General features: G+C 37.1%; 1 protein-coding gene across 1 annotated transcript in view; it reads left to right on the top strand.

Annotated features, from left to right (window-relative positions):
* The window catches only part of LOC104408808 (thyroid receptor-interacting protein 11-like), a gene marked incomplete at its 5' end in the record, with an annotated part of 31,886 nt that extends 21,998 nt beyond the window's left edge, over positions 1 to 9,888 (top strand). Inside the window, 4 exon segments of the mRNA XM_010018528.1 lie at positions 5,154 to 5,235; positions 6,046 to 6,160; positions 8,135 to 8,282; positions 9,680 to 9,888. Of these exon segments, the coding sequence (XP_010016830.1) occupies positions 5,154 to 5,235; positions 6,046 to 6,160; positions 8,135 to 8,282; positions 9,680 to 9,888 (554 nt within the window).
* Between the last annotated feature and the right edge of the window lie 12,465 nt (positions 9,889 to 22,353).

Below are 22,353 nucleotides of genomic sequence, written 5' to 3'. Positions count from 1 at the left end.
AAAGAGTGTTGAAGAGTATTTGTAGTGAGGGTGGTCAAATGTTGGAATAGGGTGCCCAGAGACATGGAGTGTCTATCCAGAAAGATACTCAAAACCCAACTGGCCATGGTCAGGACAGCCTGCTGTAAATGACCATGCTTGAGCAGAGGGGTTTGGACTAGAGGATCTAGAGGTCCCTCCAACATAAATGTATTTGATTTTGTGATTCTGTGAATGTTTTGGGGTATGGTTTTGTGTTTGGGGTGTGGTTGGTTGGGGTTTTTTTTCTTTTTTTCTTTCTGACATCACTGAAACATGAATTCTGTAAGAAATGCATAGCCTTCTCTTTTATATACACATTGAGCATTAAAACTATAAGAAAGCCTAAAAAGACAAAATAACCTTTTACTAAGAAACAGTGCCTCTTCAGTGTATTTCTCATTATGGCCTTCTGCTATTCAGTTTAAAAAATGAAGGGTAACTTCTATACAGTGTATTTGAATATCAAGCATCAGTAAGATTTATAAGCTGAGACACTCACTTGGAGGTGACAAAATAGTTAGATGAGTAACATAAGGCAAACTTTGGTTTTTTCCCCACTACTGCATTAATTTTAGTTTTCATGAGAAAAGCATCATAGCATTAGCTAAAGCAGGATTTATAACTAATAATAATTTTGCTGGATTTCTGTGCTTACATCTTAGCCCTGACTTGTAATTTTGTCTGCGGTGTTCCGTTAAACCACTAGGGAAAGTTAACTTCTCTGTCTAGTTGCATGACAGTTCTGCTATAGGCAAACTTATTAACAGTACTGACTGCTGAGGGAATATTAGGCTTTTTGGTTTTTTTATTACTGTCTTCATGTATCTTCTCCATTTTCCTAAATGAGCTCTACTTTCTCTTTCACTCTTTATTCTGTGGGTCACCCTATTTTGCTATTACTGCAGCATCTTCTGCTATGGTCAGGCTTTCACTGAGCACATGGGATAAGTCTAAAATCAGAGGAAAACTTGTGGTTGGTCCCTGAAGCAGCTCTTAAAAAGGAGTTTGAAGAGCAGAGATTTGCTTATTCTCTGTAGTTATTTAACAGATTTTACTTTCTGGTTTTCTACCCCATGTCTGTGAGAAATTTTGAGTGAATACCTTTAATTCAAGTTTACTGGATGCAGTGGTAACTCTTGCTCTGAACATACAGAGTTAATAATTGCTTTTCGTTTTTTAGATTATGGATTATATTACTCTTGAGATAAATAATGGTTTTTTTAAAGCATACTTGCTTATGATCAGATGGTGTGAAAAGTCATTTGGAAGTCTTCACAATTGGAGTACAAATTATTAAAAAGTTACGACTTCTCTACTACATAATCGAATTAATAATTTAAGTACTTACTTAAAATTAGTTGTTTCTAAGTACAATTTGGCATCCAAATAGGGATGCTTCCTGAGTTCACATATTAATTTTACAAGCTAAATTAAATTTCAAGCTGCTACATGAATGTACAGCTAAACATGCTTGGTTGTTAACTGACATATCTGTATCTTTCTGCCTCACCACAGACATTCACAGCAAAAATTTTCAAACACCCTGGATTGAAATTAACTTTGGCATAGGCAAATATGGCACTCTCAGATGGGAAGCTCTTTATTACTGGTTAATTTTGATTGCAAAACTTTGCATATGAAAGCAGGAGTGATTTGAACTTTAAGGGGAAATGGAATCTCAGTATTTTATCAAGCTATGTTGTATTGGCAAACGATTTACTTGTTAAAAAAATTGAAAAGAGATGATTGCTTGAAGGAAACAACACAATGTTGTTGTAGACTAAATCATAATTTTTATTGAGAAAAAAAAGACCACTCCATTTTCTCTATTTACACAAGAAAACATATAATGGCTTATTGAAAATTGGCCAAACACATTCCCAGACACAGTTTTGTTGGCCAAATCTTTTGAAGGATTTCTTTATGGATTTTTTTGGCAGGAGAAGTTATTTTAATGGAAAAGTATAAGATGTACCAGATGCAGTTTTCTGGATTGCCATAAATGGTTAACAAATTATTGGAGGCTGTTGTACATGTCTGGTTTACAGCAGTCCATACTGAATTTTGGCTCAGGTCTTTTTTGTTATTCAGTCTTTTCACATACATGAAGTACGTGTTTTGAGTCCTTTTCAACTCTAAGACTCTATTTTAGAAGGAAATATTCCATTTAAAAAATATGTTTAATGATGAAGTTGCATAGCCACTGTGGATGTAATATAGCTGTATAGCTGTCCTTAAAAGTTGTTCCTCTTTGATATAAAATCTTTTTTGCCAGGAAAAAATAGAAAAATAGAAGACAGCAGTGACATTTCATTTACATTATTGATACATCTGTTCTAAAATTTATCATATGAATAAAAATTGAAAAAGAAACTTGTGATTGTCTTGCTTTGTGGAGCAGCAACAGCGTAAGATTTACTTGAAACTTATTTTCAGATTTTGGGTTTTTTTATCTTTCTGTGGTTTAATTTTTTTAAGTTCCGTTTACTCTGTGGAGACCCAAATAAGAACTGAATTTCCATGTATGCTCCTACAACTGTTACCATTCCGTAATTATATTGTAAATGTTTTTGTGGTCCTATTTAACCACATTTACAAAGTAGCATAATTTTAAGTAAGTTGAAACTTTGAAAGCATGGATTAATTCTCCTGTGCCTCACCCTGGTGTTTTGGAGAGGGGAATGCTGAAGAGCAGTCATATTATTGGAATGGATTTCAGTGCATATGGATGTAGTTGTTACAAGATATATTGTTGTACAATATATATAATCTTGTTTGGTTTTTAACTTGTTTTGAATAAGGAGTTTAATCCTTATGTTCCTTGAATAAGAATATTCCCAGCATGACACTAGTTAGTTTGTTCTACTTTGTACTCTCTAAAATTCGTATTTGTGAAGTAAAATGTCTGTATAAAGATGTGGAGTATCTGAACAGCACATTATTAGGTTGTATCCATTTCGGAGCCCAGCTCTTTCATGTAAATACGTGAAAACTCTGTGCAGGTTCTCATGGAGTTACTGGTGTTAGTTGAGAACCATGTTGTGGCAGCATAGCTGTGGCATGCATTTATTAAAATTGAAAGTCATATGGAAACTGAAGTGGAATGTTTTTCAAGTATCCCAGATGATTTGAAGGGTATAGAAGTTTATAAAAGTCTCTTTTCTTACAAAGATGTTGAGGTTTTTTGGAAATTACCTACAAAATAGGTACAAGAAAAGTGTATCTTTTTGTGGGTTTTGTTTTGTTCTTTAAATGAAGCACTTTTAATTGGCGTGAGCCCTAGAAGTGTTAAAACGGTAGAGAAATTTAAGTTGACTGGCAGATTTTCCGTAAGATTTGAAGGTAAGCATTGAACCTTATAGAGGGAGATTTTGTATTCTGCTGATACAACTGTAGGGTAGAGTTGATCTTCACATGGACACTCCATGTTATAATATACATGTAAGGCTTTTGTGTGTAGTTAAGACTTTTGTATGTCTATTAGGGGAAAAAAAAAGAGGTAGTGTTTTGCAGAGCCACAGTGTGGTGAAAATTTTATTTTTGCTGTCTTCAGGTGAAGTCATTTGTAGTATTATCTTCTAAAAGTACTTTGTATCCTGTAGCAGCTTGTTTTCTTGTCTGAGTATGTTTTATTGCCAGTGTTCTTGAATCCTATGTTTAGGGAGTTAAATGAAATAAGTTTTTCTAGCACTTTTTACTCTTTTTCTGTACAAACTTACGTAGACCTGAATATCACATGCTTTTATCCAGTTTCTAGTATATCTGATTTTTTTACAAAGAGAAAATTCTGTGCCTTGTTTCCTTACAGTCAGAATGTTGTAAAATATTTATGGCAAATTAAACTTTTACAAGTTTTTTGTTGTTGTTGGGTTTTTTTTTCCTTTATTTTGAGCTTTATTTTTGAGTTTTGTGGAAGGTCAGAGGAAGCCTGAGTTACTGATACAGAATGATTGAGGTAATTGGGTGTATTCTAACAAGTAATTGTGTCTGTGGACTTTTGGAATGATGTTGTGAGGCTCCAGTATGTAGATAGTAGACAAATCATTGTTTAAGGTCAGGAATTTCAGAAAGCTGAGAAGTTATAGCACTAGTGAATGCAGAATCTAGACTCTTCTAATAGTTCCTGTTTCAGGCTTGTGGTGAGGGAAAATAGTCGTTTGTGTAGACCAAGAATGTCATGATCAGTATTGTGGTATCCTAGATTAACTGATTTCAGTGCAGCCACTACAGAATAGTATCAGAACTTTTAAGTCAGCTTGAAAAAAAAAAAAGGGGGGCAGGGAGGGGACGAGTTACCAGAAAATGCAATGTCTCTTAGCACACTGCTACACAACCTCATAGAATTAACTTTATAATACTGGTCTATTCACTTAATTTGTAGGCCATGATGCCTCACTGGAAGTGTTTGGCATTTTCATCTCAGTTTTGTCTTTGGTTCATGGTAGCTGTGCCATTTTTAACTGAATGCTCTATTCCCAGATATATGGGAAATCTTGCGTAAAGACTTTCTTGCCAGCATACTGTATCATGAAGCACAGCACTGGTTCTAGGATGTATTAGTGTGTCCCAGCATGCTGTTTCAAGAGCTTACATCTGTTACCAGGAGCAGGAAAAGTGCAAACGGAAGAGAACCAGAACCATGCTGCTCTGCTAGTAACTCTCCTGGGAGACTGGAGAACTCCTTAGTGCTTCAAGATTTTAGCAACTTGATAGTGGAGCAGGCAAAATAGCTGGTTTAGGAAACATTTGAGGTTAAGTACTGAGGTCAAAAGACCTGATGCCAACATGCAGTTTGGTCAGATGATGAGAAAGATTGCCAGCACAGCACTATAGACCTTGATCAAGAGTTTCTCTCTAGTTCTGTATTATCTAGGTGGAATAGAGCAGTTCACACCTTCTGCAATTGATTTATTTTCTGTGTGTTCCTATACTTGAACATTGAGTATCATTCTGAAAACTTTAGCTTATGATCTCAAATAATGATCACTTAAGTTAACACTTTTTTATAAAAACAAGCTAATTTTGTTAGTTTGTCTTTTGTTTGTTTTTTTTAAAGCACCATCATTATTTATAAGTTTTGCAACAAAGTTTCGAAGCTTAAATTTTTGTTTATTTGCTGTGACATTTTATAGGTGAGATCAGAAAAGAAATGTTAGAAGATGTACAAAATAAACTAATGAATCTTATGAACAGCACAGAAGGAAAAGTGGACAAGTAAGTCTTTAATGAAAGACTTGATATACATTTTTGGTTTTCATTTCTCACAATGTACAGATGTGTTAATAACACAGTTGCAAGAACAGTGCAGAACTGGGCTTCTGTATGTGACCTTGTAATTATACTTTGATTATTTTGACATTTTGCAATTGCTTGGTGGTTGTAAATAGTAATTTTGATCAGTAAAATAGCAATGTAAATTTTGATTACTGATGTGCTCCTTAAGTCAAAGTGCTCTTCAATAGCATGAGCTCTGCAAATGGAGATTAAAGTTCTTGATGAACATCTGTTATAATGTCTAAGGTGCAAACAGCAAGCCCTTTCATGTAGATAGCATCACCTAGATGTTGTGTAAATCTCTCTTCTTTAGTATTTTTTTTCCCCTTCTCTTTACCCATTAGAACTGAAATGGGGGATAGGCAGATTGGTTCCCCTGTCCCCTTCATTTACATCTTGATTTGGGACTATACGTAAGTATCTGTTTAAATGCTCTCCTGAATCAAGATCTTAGAATAAACACTTTCCCTGGTTGTAGTACTTACATCAAGACTTGTGCATGTACAATGCAGTTTCACCTTTTTGCGTACAGTATTTCTAGTACTGTCCAAATTGACACCTACTGTATAAGAAATGTTGTAACTTGTAGGGGAGGCAAGTGGGTGAGTTACCCTTTTAGTTCCTTGTATTAGATTTGTTTGTTTGGATTATTGTAAGTTAGGCAAAAGTATGAGGAAAAAATGCATCAGTATTACAGTATCAACTGTTCCATAAGAGCAGACTGTATAACAAGCTTCCTTTGTTCTGCAGGCTTCTGATGAGAAATCTCTTTGTTGGACATTTTCATACTCCAAAAAATAAACGTCCTGAAGTGTTAAGGTTAATGGGAAGTATCTTGGGAGTAAAAAGGGAAGAACTTGATCAGGTAATGCTTTACAGAAAACTTCTTTTATTTGCAGCAACTTTACTTGAAAATAGAATGATTTGCTGCTAAACTAAATGTCCCTGCACTTCTTGTGAGGAAAGTAATGGGATTTTTTATGTGGGACATATTGACCCTAATGGAATCTTCTGATAACATTATTTTAATAGAATGTGTCTAATTTTGCCAAGGAATGCTAATGCAGAAAGGAAGGGATTTAACTTTGTGCTGTTGTGTATAATAGCTGGAATGTGTCTATTACAAAAAAGCCAGTTTTGTATGTACCTCTAGGTATTGTGAAGAATGTGGGGCTTATATTTATAAATAAAAAGCCATGTTTTTAGACTGTCAGTCTTCGGGAGGCAAAGAAGGAAGTTTTAACAGTAATTAAAGTATTTATCTGTAGGATTCCCACATAGTCATGGTGAATAAATATAATGAGCACAGAGTTGCAGTTTCCTTTACCTGCCGCTTTATTTTTGGTTTCCAAAAATTTATTTTTTTTTTTATACTTTCTAGTTATTATCTGAAGACCAAAGAGGAGTTACAAGATGGGTCACTGGCTGGCTTGGTGGAGGAGCTGGGTCAAAGAGTGTCCCTAGTACACCTTTGAGGCCCACTCATCAGAACATTTTTAATAGTGTAAGAATTAATTGTGCATTCTCTATGCTTGAGTGGAAAAAATGGAGCAGTTGCATATTAATGCTGATGTTCAGTTCATCAGTATGTTGAGGTCGTTTACTGGTGCTACGGTATATTATTTGCATTATTTGCTTTGTGCATCTGCTTTGGCATAAGGGTTTGGGGTTTTTTGGTTTTGGTTGGGTTTTTTTCCCCACTAAGTAAATAAATAGGCATTGATGAAAACTATACGGTAGTAAGTGTTGGGCTAATATAGAAATCTAGTTACTGTTCCACTGGTTCCTGGGATCACTGACTTCTTACAGTATGGACTTCATCTTGCAGACTGACAGTGCTGGAGGTTAAATATATGTGGGAGTCTTGAATTCTGTAATACTCAGACAACCATGACATCATATTTTGATGACTGTGTTTCCATGTGTGCTTGAAATTTCATTTGAAAAGTTTTCTCAGCTGCTGCAGCTAGTCCCTCTTACATACAACTTATAAAGTTGATATTTTAAGCTTTCAAATACTATAAAGCAACAGTTCTTGTAGCATGATCTGTGGGAGAAGTTTGTTTATCGAACTTTCAGTTTCGCAGACCAGTAAATAATGCATTCAAGGATAGACCATTGAGGGACTGGGCTTTTTGGATGAACCTTGGGGTTTTTTCTTGCTGAGCTAGAAAAGCATGTTGAGAATTAAGTCCTGTAAAATATCTTAAAAGTGTAGTGATTGTTTTTTGAGCACTAAAGTAATGTAGGTACTTAGGCCACCAGAAGATGGTGGTCTGATTAACTACAGATGTAAAAGAGGAAAATAAATGCTTTGGTATGTACAGTACAGGCTTTACTAAGCAAAAACTTTTTTTGTTATGCTACTGACATCTTAATCATTCTGTGCTTTCTTTATTCAAGACTTTTTGTCAAATAAAGACAGTAATGGGTTTTAAGTGAAAAGTCACAAATTTATGTTTCTGGAGGAGTGATTTGCTGGAGCATGGTCACAGGAAATAAATCCTGTAGTTCCAGTCATTAGCAGCATGGGATTCTTGAAACAATGTTCTTTAAATCAATAATGGAACTATGGTGGAAGTATGTGTGTTATCTTTAGAATTTTATTAATTTCACATAAATATCACTTAGTGAGATCAGAAAACCCTGTGTATTTTGTAAATAAATCTCCTTGTCAATCACTAAGGACTACTTATTACCACATACTTAGTACTAAGTACTCACACAAAATTTTTGGGAGGCTGTTGATGCCTTCTCTGCATATGTATGTTTGTGTTTTTAACTTATATACTTTTCAACAGAGCATCAGTAAAATGTGATAACTGGTAGCCTCTTGTAGTCTTTTTCAGAGTTGTTTGTGAAATTCCTTGAAACAGAATCTTGCCCAAGCCTTCCTCCACCCAAGCTCTCTGTTCATGATATGAAACCTTTAGGAGCAGCAGGAACTGGTAAAACTATCAGTACTCCGTCCAACACTCAAACGCAAGGTAACATTTGAAGGAAAACTTGAATTCTTGCACGGAACATAAATAACTAAAGGTAGAATTTTCAGAGGCATTTCAGGGATTCTGTGCTTCCTCATTTGTGATCTAGGAATTTGATTTCTTCCTTCCCCCCAGCTTCCTGTGTGCAGTTTCCTACTTTCTCTTCTGTTTCATTTTTAACTTCCCCTACCCCTCCTTCCCACTGCTTCTGTACCCTGCTTCCTGAAATCTCAATACAGAAGATCATAGGGACCAAATTCCCTTTGATATGGAGAGGCTTTAAGAGCACTTGTTAGAGCCAAACAGGTACTGTGCAGACAACTCCATATGGTATATCACTGAACCCAATTATGATTTTTGGCATCCCTGTGTATCAGCTTGGGTCTTACTGAGTGAAGAAGGCAAGTAATAGCAACCTGGTAATGCCTGTCTGTCAGTAGAATCTGGTTTCTCAGAGAGGACTGAAATAAAGTCAATTAAGTGTATGGCCTGATTTGAAATCTCTCTGAGCTGTGCATGAGTGTTAACTTTGACTTTTTCCTGTGGCAAAGAAGAATTATGCTTATATTATGCATGCTGAGATGAATGCATCTTTGTCTTAAGTAATGCAAGAACCAAAAATATTTTTATGTGCATTTAAGACTTCACTTTAGTGCAGTCCTGCTGATTTGCAGAAGCTTGTTTTGATTGAAGCTTTTACTGTGAACTGAAAAAAAAAAACCTCACCAACCCACAACTCCAAAACCCTATAAGTTATATAGATCTACAGAGAGATATGCTGAAAACCCACTTTCAATTTGCATAAAATAGTTGGATGTTACAAAGTATAAATGTCTATTGTGACATACTAATTTATCTCTGAAAGCAGTAGTTATTAATTTTCTTAATAAACCTGAATTAAGTTTTTCTTGTTACTCTTCATCCTTGTAGCGTACAGTAATATAATAGGTAGAGTACCTGTTTTACTTGGCAAAAAAACACCCAATTTCCTTGTCTGGAAGAACTAAATTCTTGGTTCCTTTTGTCCATACAGGAGCTAAATTTCTGGGTGTTTTAAGTTTTTGTTCCTAGAAATAAACCATATGATAGCTGTTTTTAAGTGTTGGACACAAATGTCGGTATAATATCCACACAGAAATGCAGTCAGTCTTGTAACTCATGGCCTAAAGTGTAGACATAGGAATTTTTCAGTAAAAGAAGCAGTGGCAGATGAGATCCAAGATAAGAGAGAATAGGGAAAATGAAAGTCTTTGAGAGCGTCTACAGTCTATGGCAAGAAGATAGAATTTTCATGTTGCAAAAGTAATAGGCAATTGTAGAACTTGTTTGTGAAGAAATGCTCTGAAATTGAGTAGAGTTATGAATGCTTTCTAACAAAGGGTTTTGGTTTTGTATCCCAGATTCTGCAGTTTTGGTAATGGGCAGAAGACCAGACACAAATCCGTTTTTAGCACCTCGATCTGCAGCAGTGCCTCTTATAACACCTGCCAGCAGTTCTGGACATCTGCTTATGAAACCGATTTCTGATGCATTGCCCACTTTCACACCACTGCCAGTGTCCCCTGATGCCAGCGCTGGTGCTGTACTAAAAGACCTCCTAAAACAATAGATAATCGTGTACCAATATGATGATAGTAGCACTTTAAGGAAAATGAGAACACTATGATGTATATAATTTACCACAATGAGGCCTTCTGTAAAAAGTAATGTACCTGTTTGCAATTGTACCTAGCTTTTCTTTTAATTACAAAGTAAGCAGTGTTTTGGAAATTCTAATGGTGGCGTGAATAGCTGCCTTCTTTATAGCAGGTGTTCATTTTGGGTGTGGGTTTAATCTTAAAATGAGAAAAAAGATCCATCTTGTTGCTAGATTGTCAGAAGACAAGTAGAAGGACTTTTAAACCTTAATTATACTCTGAGTTGTTTCAGTTCTGCATAGACAGCGTTAACTCTCTGGTGTTGAGATCTGTTTTTCCATTGAAGTGATCTGCCACTGGCAGTGGGCCTTCAAGACCAGAATTAAAAAAAAACCCGTCTCCAGACAAAGTGAATCTTACTTGAAGTGTTCAATTAATGACACAAACTCCAGGCGCTGAGCATATGGGAGTGCAATTATTGAGCAGCTGTCTTCCCCCCTGCAACTTATGATATTTATTTATATATACTAGGACATGTATTTCTAGTATATGTATGTCTATATATACACTAGGACATGTATTTCTTATTTACAGCATTGGTCACATTTGGGGGCAATTTGAGACATGTTAATCTCTTTTTGCACAACTATTTCGTTTCTCCTCCCCTTTTCCCTGCCCCAGACAAATGGCTGCTTTCAGCTGTCAAACCCGTCAGCACCAAGGAGTTAACTGTGGAAGTGAGCACTTCGTTTTCTAGAGGTGTCCATGTGATGAAGAGTGGGTAATTTAGCAAAAGATAGGTTCACATATATAAAGACATTGTACTGTAATAATCTGAGATGTATATTTGAAAGACTTTTTATCTTGCAGGATTTTGTAAATCCAAATACAGGCTTAAAGCTTGAACACATGTATAGAATTTAAAGGGAAGAAGATGCTTACTTATCTCAAATGTGTAAATAGGTCTTTGTAAGATCAAGACCAAAGTCAATTACTCTGTAAATTTTGCTGTGATCACTTGTACACTTTGTTTGGCAGGTAAAGAATGAAGTTGCATACTAAAGGATAAAAGTCATCTTGCAAAAGTCATCTTCAAAGTGAATCTGAGATACAACATCTTCCATTTAAAACGCGTAATTTCTAAATCTTTTTGTATGTCATTCCTTGTTTAGTCAGTATTGTGCAAGTTCTATATTAGAACTGTCAAACTTTACTTCTCATTTTCATTAAGATTCTGGATTAAATAGTTGTAAGAGTTATATTTAAATAAAATCAATTACTGAAACTTGTACAGAATCAGCCAAAATAATGCAGGAAATCTTTGCATTTATGTAGAGGTCAAGTAGTGATTTTCTTTTGCTGCCTTGAAATCTAGCAGAGGTTTTTAATTACTGTATTTACCTTAAGAAGTGCTTGAGTTGCTTTTCTTCAGTATGTCAAGTGTTTCATGGAAGACTACACGAAGTTGGAAGTGGATTGACCATAGTGAATTTTTATTTTAAAGTTTTTACTCCTTTATAGATAGTTTGGCAGTTAAATTTCTGAAAGGGTAGCAGCTGCACATGGTATACCAAAGTAGGTTCTGAATTATATAATAAATGTAATGAGGATTTGAAATTACCTTGCCTGAGAACGTTCCAGTTTGGTACTTCAAATGTACATCTCCATTTAAACTGAACTGAAATAGGTACTTTTTTTTCCCCATAACAAATACAAAGAAAACTGAAATCCGATGGCTTTTGTGCAGTCTCTTATGTCTTGTAATCATGTCTGTTTAAAAATAGATATATATAGATAGATATCTATATATATATAACAGCTTCAGAATAAAATCACCTTTTGGTGAGCCAAAGCAGAAGGGAATGCTTAGTTTTTAAGAATTATGTGACATACAGTATAAATTACAAAGGGTCTCATGTTGGTCACTATTCTCTGAATGTACTAACTGAGCAGATCTTTATTGTGCAGATTTTTTCTTTAATTGCAGAGGATTTAATATGTGCATGTTTCTGTTCCAGGAAGCTTTTATAAATGCCAATAAATGAAACGTAGACCTTTTTTTTTTTTTTTTTTCCCCCCCTGCGTGCTGTAAATCAGCTCCATTTATATAGTAAGCTATGAGTTTGAGGAGGGAAATCTAAAATCAAGAAAGGTACTGAAGAACTTCACGGTTACTCATTAAGCTACTTGCTGAAGTCCTAGGAGATCTGTTGAACTATGGGGAAAATTCCCATGGCTTAAGAGGTTTCTGTTCTAGGGATGCTTATTCCACAACAGAATTGCTGGGTCTTGTTGCTTTGTTAAAAATCAAATGTGCTCTATGTTCCAGGCAGTACTTTTGCATTGAAAAGTATAGAACAGTGCCTTTTTTATTTCTTCTTAGACTGTGTCACAGACTATTCTAAACTTTCAAGATTTGTTTTTACTGAAAGATTAGCAGATGTATTTTTTCCTCTATTTTTCTTAGGTGTTTACTTTGTGCTTGATAACTGTTTCGTATATATTTACCTTGCCAGTTTCCCACATGTAAGTATGTGACTCATGTAGTCTATCCTCTTAATTGTGTGGGTCTTTCACACCGCGGGGGGGGGGGGGGGGGGGGGAATTCTCTCTGGAATTTGAGCAGTAGTTGAAAATCCTTGTTCTTCATTTGACTTAATTTTTCTCTTTCACCTTGCTTTTTGCAGGGGAAGAACAGTATGGTCCTCCTAGTTTTGGTCTAACAAGCTGTCAAAGATAACTAACAAGTTATCTTCAGTGGTAAGGTAACAGAATTCTAGTAAGGAATTAATTTTGCAAATTTGATATAAGGGGAAAAATAAGGATTAGGATTTTCTGTTCTCCTCTTTCGACTCTTTCGGTTTTTGCTGTTCTTTGCTCATCCTGCATTCTATCCAAAGAGAAGGAAGTAACTGGTTGATCCTTCTAATTGTTACTGTAGAAGAATGCACGGGTGCTGTTTGTTGTTTTTATTCTTTGTTTTTTGAATTAAACTCTCTGCATTAAACCAATTAGTCACAGCCATAAAATTTATCACTTTATAGTGACCGGTGTAGAAAGACCTTTTTTTATTATTAATTAATTTATTTTTTTTTAACCAAATGTCAGTTCCCAGCCTGCATTTTGTTATTTCTTCTTACTCATTTTATTATTTCTTCTTACCTATTTTGCATAAATAGTTACCAGTAAGGCAGGCTACCTGGAACGTAGATAGCAGTGACTCATTGATAAAGTGGAAGAGACAGAGTGGAAGATTCTTGCCTCTTAAGTATGTAACATTATCACATACATCGGGAAAGCTTTGCAGTTTTAATCCTTGATGTCACTTTGCTGCCGGTTTTGATTACTGACACATTATCTAAAAGATCAAGAATAACTTATTCAACTTGTTTAATGAGACATACGTGTAAACTTGATGTTGCATCCTCCCAAAACTCCCAGTTTGGGAGTAGATTTAACTAGAATAAAAATATTTTTTTTTGTCACCTACTTGAAGAAAAAATATTTATTTAATATGGAGTCATTGGTATACTGTGGAAATAACAAAAATAAGTTTCAGACATTCTTTCAGAGAGGTCTTTGATTTATTTAGACATCCAAACCTAACTAGTCTTTGTGTTGGTATGCTTTTGTCAATGTTTTAATAGACATCTGGTAGTGGTAGCAGTAAGGCTTAAGGAATTAAAAACATTGCATGTGTTTGTTTTATTTTGGCTCTTCTTTTCCTCCCTTCCAGTAAATTTAATAGTTTGTTGCCTTGAGTAGGTGTCTTTCAGGTGGAAAGTTTGTAATTAGCTTTCTTAGAAAAATAATACATAAGAATTGCCAGCCTACATTTTTTGTTCTATTGTGTTGTGCCATTATATACTGCTGAATTCATTTGCAGCCCCTCAAAGCTTCAATGTGGAAACCAGTCTTCAGTAAAAAAATAAAGGACTAGACAACTGCTGGCATTCTATTTAAAGGAAAAAATAATTTGTACATGGCATGTTGTTCACAGCAGTAGCAACACTGACTCTTGGACAGTTGTATTCATCTCAAGCTTACAGAAGCTGAGAAGTACCTGAAAGCGTCACCTATTATAACTCAAAGATATTTCGTAGCAAGTAGTCCTAAAGCATGTTATCAGCGGGAGTGTGCAAGAAATGTGCCTGTTTGCAGGTGGTGGTACATTTGTTGAAAGCCTAATTTGGGCAAATTTATTCCAAATGGGAGTTCAGCCATGCTGTGAAAAGTCAAAACATTTTGCCAAGTGGAAGAAAATCGTATCAAGTGATTAAAGGCTTATTTTCTTCACTGGAAATAACAATTGGAAGATAACTTAGGTTTTTTCATACATAAAAAGGGACATTTATCATGCAGTAAGTGCCTGTATCATGTAATTTGGGGTCATTTGTGCCTTCTTACTGAGCTTGCAGCATTGCTGGTTAAAACTAATTTCTTTTAAAATGTTCGCAGATGTTATACATCATCCTTGAGCATTGATAGTGAATTAATCTTTCTCTACTCTTGTGTTAAGATATCCATTAAACAGCTTCACATAGATCAGATTTTAAAATCAGTATTGCTTGCACTCAAGTTTCTGTCAGTCTGTGCCAAACTGCCTTTGTAAAGGTTAATCTTTCTTGGTCTGTGATGGTCAGCCAATAAATATTGCTGTGGATATCCACAGTAGCACCAAAAACATTTCGCCTCTTAAGAGGACTGAAAACACCCCTTTTTCTCTATTTGTAGCTATTTGGATTTAAGTTCTTTTATGCCTTGGGTTGTTTTGGAGGGACGTTTTTTGGATTGTTCTTGTTGGGAACCATACTCAGACATTCCCTGCTTTGAGGAAACAAGGTGCAGCTCCTTGCTACTGGTAGATCCAGCTCTGTGGAATGTTCCACCCGGAAAGAAAATACCTCTTTTTTTAAAAAGTCTGCTTCTGCAATTCTGTTGCATTCCTATTACCACAGCAATACTTTCTTTCTTGTGATTGTATACTATTGAAGAGTTACTTCTTGTTAATGTTGTAGTACCACAGCTAGGATGGCTTTTGTGGCTGCAGAAGCTGAGCCTCTATGCCTAACTGGAGATCCCCTAACTGGAGATAAGAATGTAGTTGTGGAGTTCATAGCTAAAAACAGAGTGAAATCTTGAACTGCTAAAAGAGATGCAGGTTCACACCAAAAGTTCAAGGTAAAAAGAGGATGGGATATGCCAGATGACTCTCTCTTGCCATATGTCTGTTGTAATTTATTAGGTGAACTAGAAAAATGCAACGGTCAAGATCTAGTAGCATGGTCCCAGAAGACCTGGGTTTGAGTGCAGTGAGAAAAAATCTGATAAATTTAATACATGTACATCTTGATCAAATTTAACATTGATTACCCTGAGGAATTCAAAACCATTCATTATGCTTATAAGATGAAAGAATAATTCCTATTTTAAAGATATGGCATCTGTTGGTGTGGATTGGAGCTTTTCCACATCTAAAAAAAGGTCAAACTCAACATAATCTCAAGCTTGAAGCAACTTTGCTGAATACACAAATGGGGAAACTTCATGGCTAAGGCTGTGCCTTAAGGCCGTTTGGCCACATGCCAACTGAGTTGAGCCCCAGAAAGTGGGAGCAGCCAAGGTAATTGCCTTTTCAGTGGCAGTTTTTGGTCACCAGTGGTAGCAGCTGCAGAAAGCTCTGTAAGAGTGTTCTGTTTTGCTGGAATTTTGCCCTAAATCAGTAAACTAATAGGAGCCATCACTGTAGCAAAGCCACTATGTTTGTTGATGGAATAATTAATAGTACAAGGGGTCAGGGGAAAGAAGTACATGATACACTCAAAATGGTGCATGTTTTATCTTTTGGCAGCTTTCTGGAAAAGCTATTCTGTGAGGCAAACAAAGTTGGATAATTGATCTTGACTTAGTGAAGGCAGACGGGTGGTAGCTCCTGACTCCCTGGAACAGGAAGCACTGCTAAACATAACCCTCTGAGAACAGGAAGTCAAGAGTTATAGTGCTTCAAATTAAACTTGTAGGGAGTAGGCAGCTGAGGACATGCTAAGGTTTTGAGAAGTTGACCTTTTGATGCTGCCCAGAGAGACAGAAGCCCGTGTGAAGTTTGGCAGAGGCAACTGTGTTTGCACAACTGAAGGTAACTTGATTTATACAACTTAGGTACCCCGAATCCATGTGGTTCCTGAGTATAAGTAGAGTATTATCAATAAAAATATATTTAACCTAAGCAACAAAGTGGCCACTGGATGTAAATAGCACAATAGTAAGACATACTAGCAGTTTTGAGCAAATAAGGTGAGTTGGATAAAAATGTTAGTTACTAATTGGGAATGTGTAAAAGATGAGAGCTGCAAACATTATTTTGCAGGAGAATAAGTAGTCACCGTGAGAGTGATCCTGAACATTTTCAGGTGTGGGTGTCTGAGATACTGTATCTAAAAAGGGAAATAAAAGATTCAGCATTCATCTAGCCCTGGGGGGGAGCCAACCAGATGAAACGTTGGTTATAAAATTAACCTTTATGTACAAATGTTTCACTGTGTCCTGCAGCAGTTTTATCTATTGTTAATAAGTATTAAAGTACTTGGGCAACGCTTTTGGTTGTAATAAAAGGGTGAGTTCAAGATTTGCAAGCAAATAACTAAGTTGATTCTGGTTCATTCATATGTTTTGTTTTACCTGCCATACCATGGATCCAACACTAAATTTTACCAGGGGTAAAAAATACAGTAAAGGAAGTGGCTTGAATGGTGAACTGGAGCAGTGAAAAATAGTTATCAAAACTTTCTCTGGAAATAGAACTGGAAAATATTTAGATTGCACTTTGCTCTCTATTCCCAAGTAGTGGGTGCCAATAATAATGAAGGCAAACAGAGGACTGCCTTATTTTTGACAATAGGAGCAGGAACAGATGTGTTTAACAGTTTTCAGCTAGCTTAGAGTAGGCTTATTATGAAACTACAAAAATTTGAGGAGTACAGCATGCTAAAGAAAACCAGTGAGTCATAACTAGGTTTGCCAGATCTGTCTGGACCCAAACCGAGATTCTGAATAGCACATTGTCTACAGAGCATTCAGGATCAAGGACCTGCAGAGAGCCACCTGCAAGCAAAGGTTTTGTAGATAGTACCTCTGTCTCTGCTGAATTCTTGACAGAACGACGCCAACAGTGTGCTGCCCAGAACCTGCCTACTTGGACTGGTGGTTCAGGCACCCCTCAGCACTGTTGTTGTGATGTTCTTCTGAACTCAGTAAGTGGTTCCAGCTTTCTTGTACTGTTATTTTTAATAGTCAGGCAATCTGAAGCCTGCACTGCCCTGGTCAAATATGGCTAGTAAATCTAATTCATGAGGAAAAACCATTTTCATCAGAAACTACAATGGCATAGGGAAACATCAGAAGTCATTGCAATTGATCAAAACCTGGAGGGCCTACCTTCCAGTCCTGGAGATATAAATGAAACCCTAGTGAGGGGCCAAACTGAGACTGAATTGTGCTTGTTAGTCACTAGAAGAAGGTTACATGTACTCTGCCACAGTGACGTGGTCTTGACTTTGTGCTTGGCACTTGAGTCCCCCAGTTGCCCAGGGTACTGATGCATCAATGAGTGCTGCCAAAAATAGAGTGCAGAGGAGAGAAGATGAGCTGAGAACTTCCACTTCAGTAAGCAGTTAGACTTACCTTCTTGAGTCCTTCCCTTTTTCCCCCCTCCGTGATCTTCTAAAGGTATTCCAGCAGACATTCTAATGGTATGTTCCAGTGCCAAGACCCCTGGGAGTCTTATCCATATGTAATTTTGCTTCAGTGCCTGTTCCATAGTCCCTTTCTTGGGCTACCAAGGGTGGCTACAAAGCCTGTAGATTAAATCCTGGACTTGGAAAGAAGCGACAACTATTATACCCAAATTCCTAAGTTTTTGCTTGGAAACATTCATATTTGCTCTTTGCAGGTGCCAGTTAGGAGTTGGCTGGAGCCAATTTCAGTTGCATGGAGTAACAAGAGTAAATGTAAAAATAAATCCATACACCGTGGATCAGAGCTAGTTTCCTGAGATACATAGTAGTTAGGGATAATCTCCAAGAAAATCTAGGCATAAAAGATCAACACTGTCTCCTGTGCTGTGCTACTGATTTGCCTTATATCCTGGATTTACAGTTCTGTGTTTTATTACATGGAAACATATTAAATACAGTATCTTATTTGATAGCTTCTGTTCTAACACAAAGGCAATTTTGTGAGAGGTTACACTTAGGATAAATAATTCAGCTGTCAAATACCTTCACATTTAATTCAGTTACAACACTTACTTAATTTCTAAATGTCAAGTGAGTTCTGATGAATTATTACTCTTCATTTTCTTGATTTGTTCTACAGCCTCTTCTGCTGCCACTTCAGTTTTAGGCAGATCCTCTCAAGTATGATTTTATTAATTTATTTTTACTTACTTATTTTTTTAAAAATCCCACTATGGGAACCCATTGGAGTTCTCAAGCAAATGCAAATGAAGAAGAAATCATTTAAGTTTCTACTGTGATTTTATCTTTTCTAAGCACTATTTTTATACCTTGTTCATCTATTTGCTTTGCAGACTGTTTGGCAGTTTTCCTGCTCTTGGTGTGTCTGAAAAATAATTTTTTATTAGCTTTTATGCCTCTTACAATTTGTTTCTCAAGCTTTCTTGGCCTGCTTTTCTGTTTTTTACATTTCATCTGTCAGACGTTTTTGTTCCTTTGTATTTTCTTCACCTGGAACAACTTCATCTTGACTTTTGCTCTGAAACAGTGGACAAAATGGGGACTGATTGCTTTATCAGGCTCCAGCTATGGGCTCTGTTAGCAGTACAAGTGCCTCTCCTGGGGAAGGGTCCAGTTCCACTGTCTTCGAATGGCTGCTTGAGGTTCTGTTCCCCCCACCATCACCCGAACTAGAGCCTTGGGAACAGACGAGCTACTGCTGCAGGGGGAGCCCCTGGTATTGCTCAGCTCCTTCAGCTGCGGCACCCAGTGCATGTCAAAGCAAAGGCCAGCTGGTTAAATGAGAAGAAAGCAAGCATCTCTGCTGCAAACTGCATCTTTTTGCAAGACCTTTGGAAGCACTGCAGTGTGTGGACATCAAATAGCAAACAAAAGTACATCCTCTGTTCAATGGCATGGATACCTCTAGCATCCTGAATTGCTTCCTTATAGCAGCCCTGATTGCTGCAGAGAAGTGAATACTGAGTCTGAAAACAGCTAGACAACACACTCCATTTTTATCATCTGCTTTTGTAGCCTATTTATTTGCAAACAGCATGGTTAACTTACAGAACTGCCAAAATAAACAGGTAAATTGTGAAACTGTAATCCCTGCTATGGGAATAAGTAAATTTAGTGCAGTAGTTTTCAAATTGAAGAGAAGTTTATAAATGTCTTCTCGGGTTAGGAAAACAGTTAAATACAAACTAGGCAAAATTATCCCTTTCCTCATACAGAAACCTTCTGTCACTCCTATATTTGTCTAACAGTAACTCCAGAAATCATAAGATAAAGAGCTGAGGACTTAGGCATCTTTGCCTATTGCATCACTGAAGAAAGAAACTAGAAGTCTTTTCTTATATATGCATCTATACCAGTGACATGTTTAAAAAGGGAACGTTTTCCACCATTTGGAAAGAAAGAAGCTCTGGAAGGAGAGGGCTGATGTCAAATATTTTTCTACTCTGGATTCGTCAGCAGGGTTCTGGCAGGTGCCCCTAGAAAAATAGCACACACGTTTGTGAACATTCAAACATCCCCACTGAGAGATGGCATTTCCACAGACTTGTTTGGGTTTGCTTGGAACCTGAAGTGTTTTAATGGAAAATGCAGAATGGGCTCAATGCTATGAAGGGTAATCTGCTCTGGATAAAAACAAAGTGAATTGCTTGAGCACACTAAAAGAAATACTGCAAGGTAGTAACATCTGTAAGCTGTAGAGTCAGATAAAGTGAAACAAAAACTTTAAATTATGTGGCTTATCTGGTAGAGAACTCTGAGACCATCTGCCACATTACAAGGGCTCTCTGCTTACAGTTCTTGGGAAACAGTGATGTCATCAGCACTATTGTCACCCCAAAGGAATGCAAACTGCAGGCACATGGGTGACATCCCCATGCAGGAGGTAAGGAATATCTCACAGAGGTGATGTGTGCCTCAACTGTACCATGTTGAGGCAACTGAGCTCGAAGAGACAGCAGGAACTGTACACTTTCTCCTCCTTACAACAGTAGCATGAGCTGCAGATCAACACACCATCTCAGAGACTTTATTTTTCCAGTACGTTTTAGTTAGCATTAGTGATGTTTTTACCATTACGTATTATGTTAATTTTTCCTGTTAATTCTTGCTTGTGTTGTGTTTGGCTAGGAAAGGAAAATATGTGAGGGACTGTGCTTTTGATTTCTGGTCCGAGCCGTCTGGAACAGGTTAGTGTAGCATTGATGTTATGAGATAGCACTTGTAATTCAGACAGTGACTGAAGCAGGCCTTAGCTGATAACGTAAGGTAGTCCCTCTTTGAAAAAGGAGAGGGAACCCTCTGCAAACACCAACAGTTTGCAACTCAGATTCTTTCCCAGGAGGCAGAAGAAACAAGCCCTACTCTTTTTCAGGCAGAATTAGGGTTTGAGATCAAGTTTCCCATGTGGTTAGTGCTATTCATGTGGCAGTAGGGTGAGATGTGTGTGTTTCAAATTGCTGCCTGTCTTGTGTTACACCAACATACAAAATAACAATACAAAAGCTTGCTAATTTGTCAGTCTCCAGGATCACTTAGATCGATTTCCGCAGGCAAAAGCCAACTTGTGAGTCTCATGGAGCTTAGGTACTACCAAAATGAATCAAAATCCAGTAAATACCCAGCAGTTGTGCTCTAAGTGCTTTACCAGTTTTGCTGGTAGAAAAATTGGTTCTATTAGGTTTGACAGGAGCAGAATGGATGTTTTAAGCATCTAAAGCTTGCACGTACATGGCCTTAAAGTGTCAGTTATTGCCAAACTCCTTTAATGAATTCAAGTCCATATGGCTGTGTAAAAGATGCCTAAGACTTGTCACTCAGAAGGACTCTGGGCTTGCACACCTAGTGCCATACAGATCTGTGTGATTTCACTCTGCTCTCACGGTTTGACAATGTCCTGGAGAATGTTCAGGAAGGGTGAACTTACTTAAAAAAATTAGAAGAACGTCTAAGAAGGGTGTTTCACAATGTAGCTCTGGAGAAATATAATACCAGAATTCAGAGATGAAGTGTTGTGAAACTTAGTATATGAGCATTTGGTTTTGTGAGGCAGTTGTTTTGTTCAGGAGTGCTGAGTGTAATTAACTCTTACCGAGTTCCCTGACCAATATACAGCTTTTGACTTAGCATTCAGAAGCCGTTGGATTATGTTCTCCAGTGCTGAGGGTCCCTTTTAACCCAGCGCTGTGCATTATCTGCAGGAGCATGGCGCAATTCATACACTCAGTTGTATCATCCAAGGAGGGCAGAGTTAAGGTTACATGACACAGTTCATGTGCCCCTTATGATTATATATTGCACAGTTTTTGAAATCCAAGTCTTAAACATAATTAAAGGTGTAGTTTCAACCCTAGCTATGCACAAAGCAAATGGTTAAGAACATAGTTACTTAACTTTTACCCCTTTTATACTGGGGACTGTTCTGCACCTCCTCATGAAGACAAAGGAAATGCCAAGGAAATCTGAATCAAGTAGTGGATTTTATAACATGGGGGGGTAGTTGAGACCACTGAAGTGAGAGTGCTGCTAGATGTAGAATTTATCCACCATTTTAAGTATAAATGGTGAATGTGTCAGTACATAGTGCTGAAAGATATATTGAATTGTCCGTGTTTATACAGGGTGAACAAAAGGCGGTTTATGTACCACAAACTTCTTCCTTTATGCAACTCTTCATGTCAAAGAGAGTTGTGAGAAGGTTGTGGCTGCGTCTCATTACTCTGTGGCTGATGGTAGTTGCAGAAAGGTGCTGCAGAAATTCAACTTCGCCATAACATCAAATCTTTTTATTTAGGAAGAAAACCGGTCACCACGCTGTAAACTAGCCCAGGCTGTGGTTTGGTACACTTCTTGTACTCTGTCTTTTTATCCACCCCAGCTGCCAGATGGAGACAGGAAAAATCAAAACATTTGTATACTATTCTTTCTTAAGGGAGCCCCTTAGGTGGTCAGGTCTGGATTCAGCTCCTGTCTCCAAGACTGGAGCACCTCTGCCAGTTGGCTGATGAGTCAGAACTCTTTAGTCTGAGGCAATTCTTTGGGAGCAGACTGGTACCGCATTCTTACAGTGATTCTGGCATGTGTACAATGATTCTTCTATGCAATGGTGAGAAAAATTCAATGGATCAACAAGTGAAATATCAACAAGTATGTGAAGCAAGCTCTTCATCTACACAAATGGATGCT

This window comes from Nestor notabilis, unplaced genomic scaffold (assembly GCF_000696875.1).
Source record: "Nestor notabilis isolate BGI_N333 unplaced genomic scaffold, ASM69687v1 scaffold5187, whole genome shotgun sequence".
NCBI lineage: Eukaryota > Metazoa > Chordata > Aves > Psittaciformes > Psittacidae > Nestor > Nestor notabilis.
Note: the sequence above shows the minus strand (reverse complement) of the source record. Positions and strands in the feature narration are given on the sequence as shown.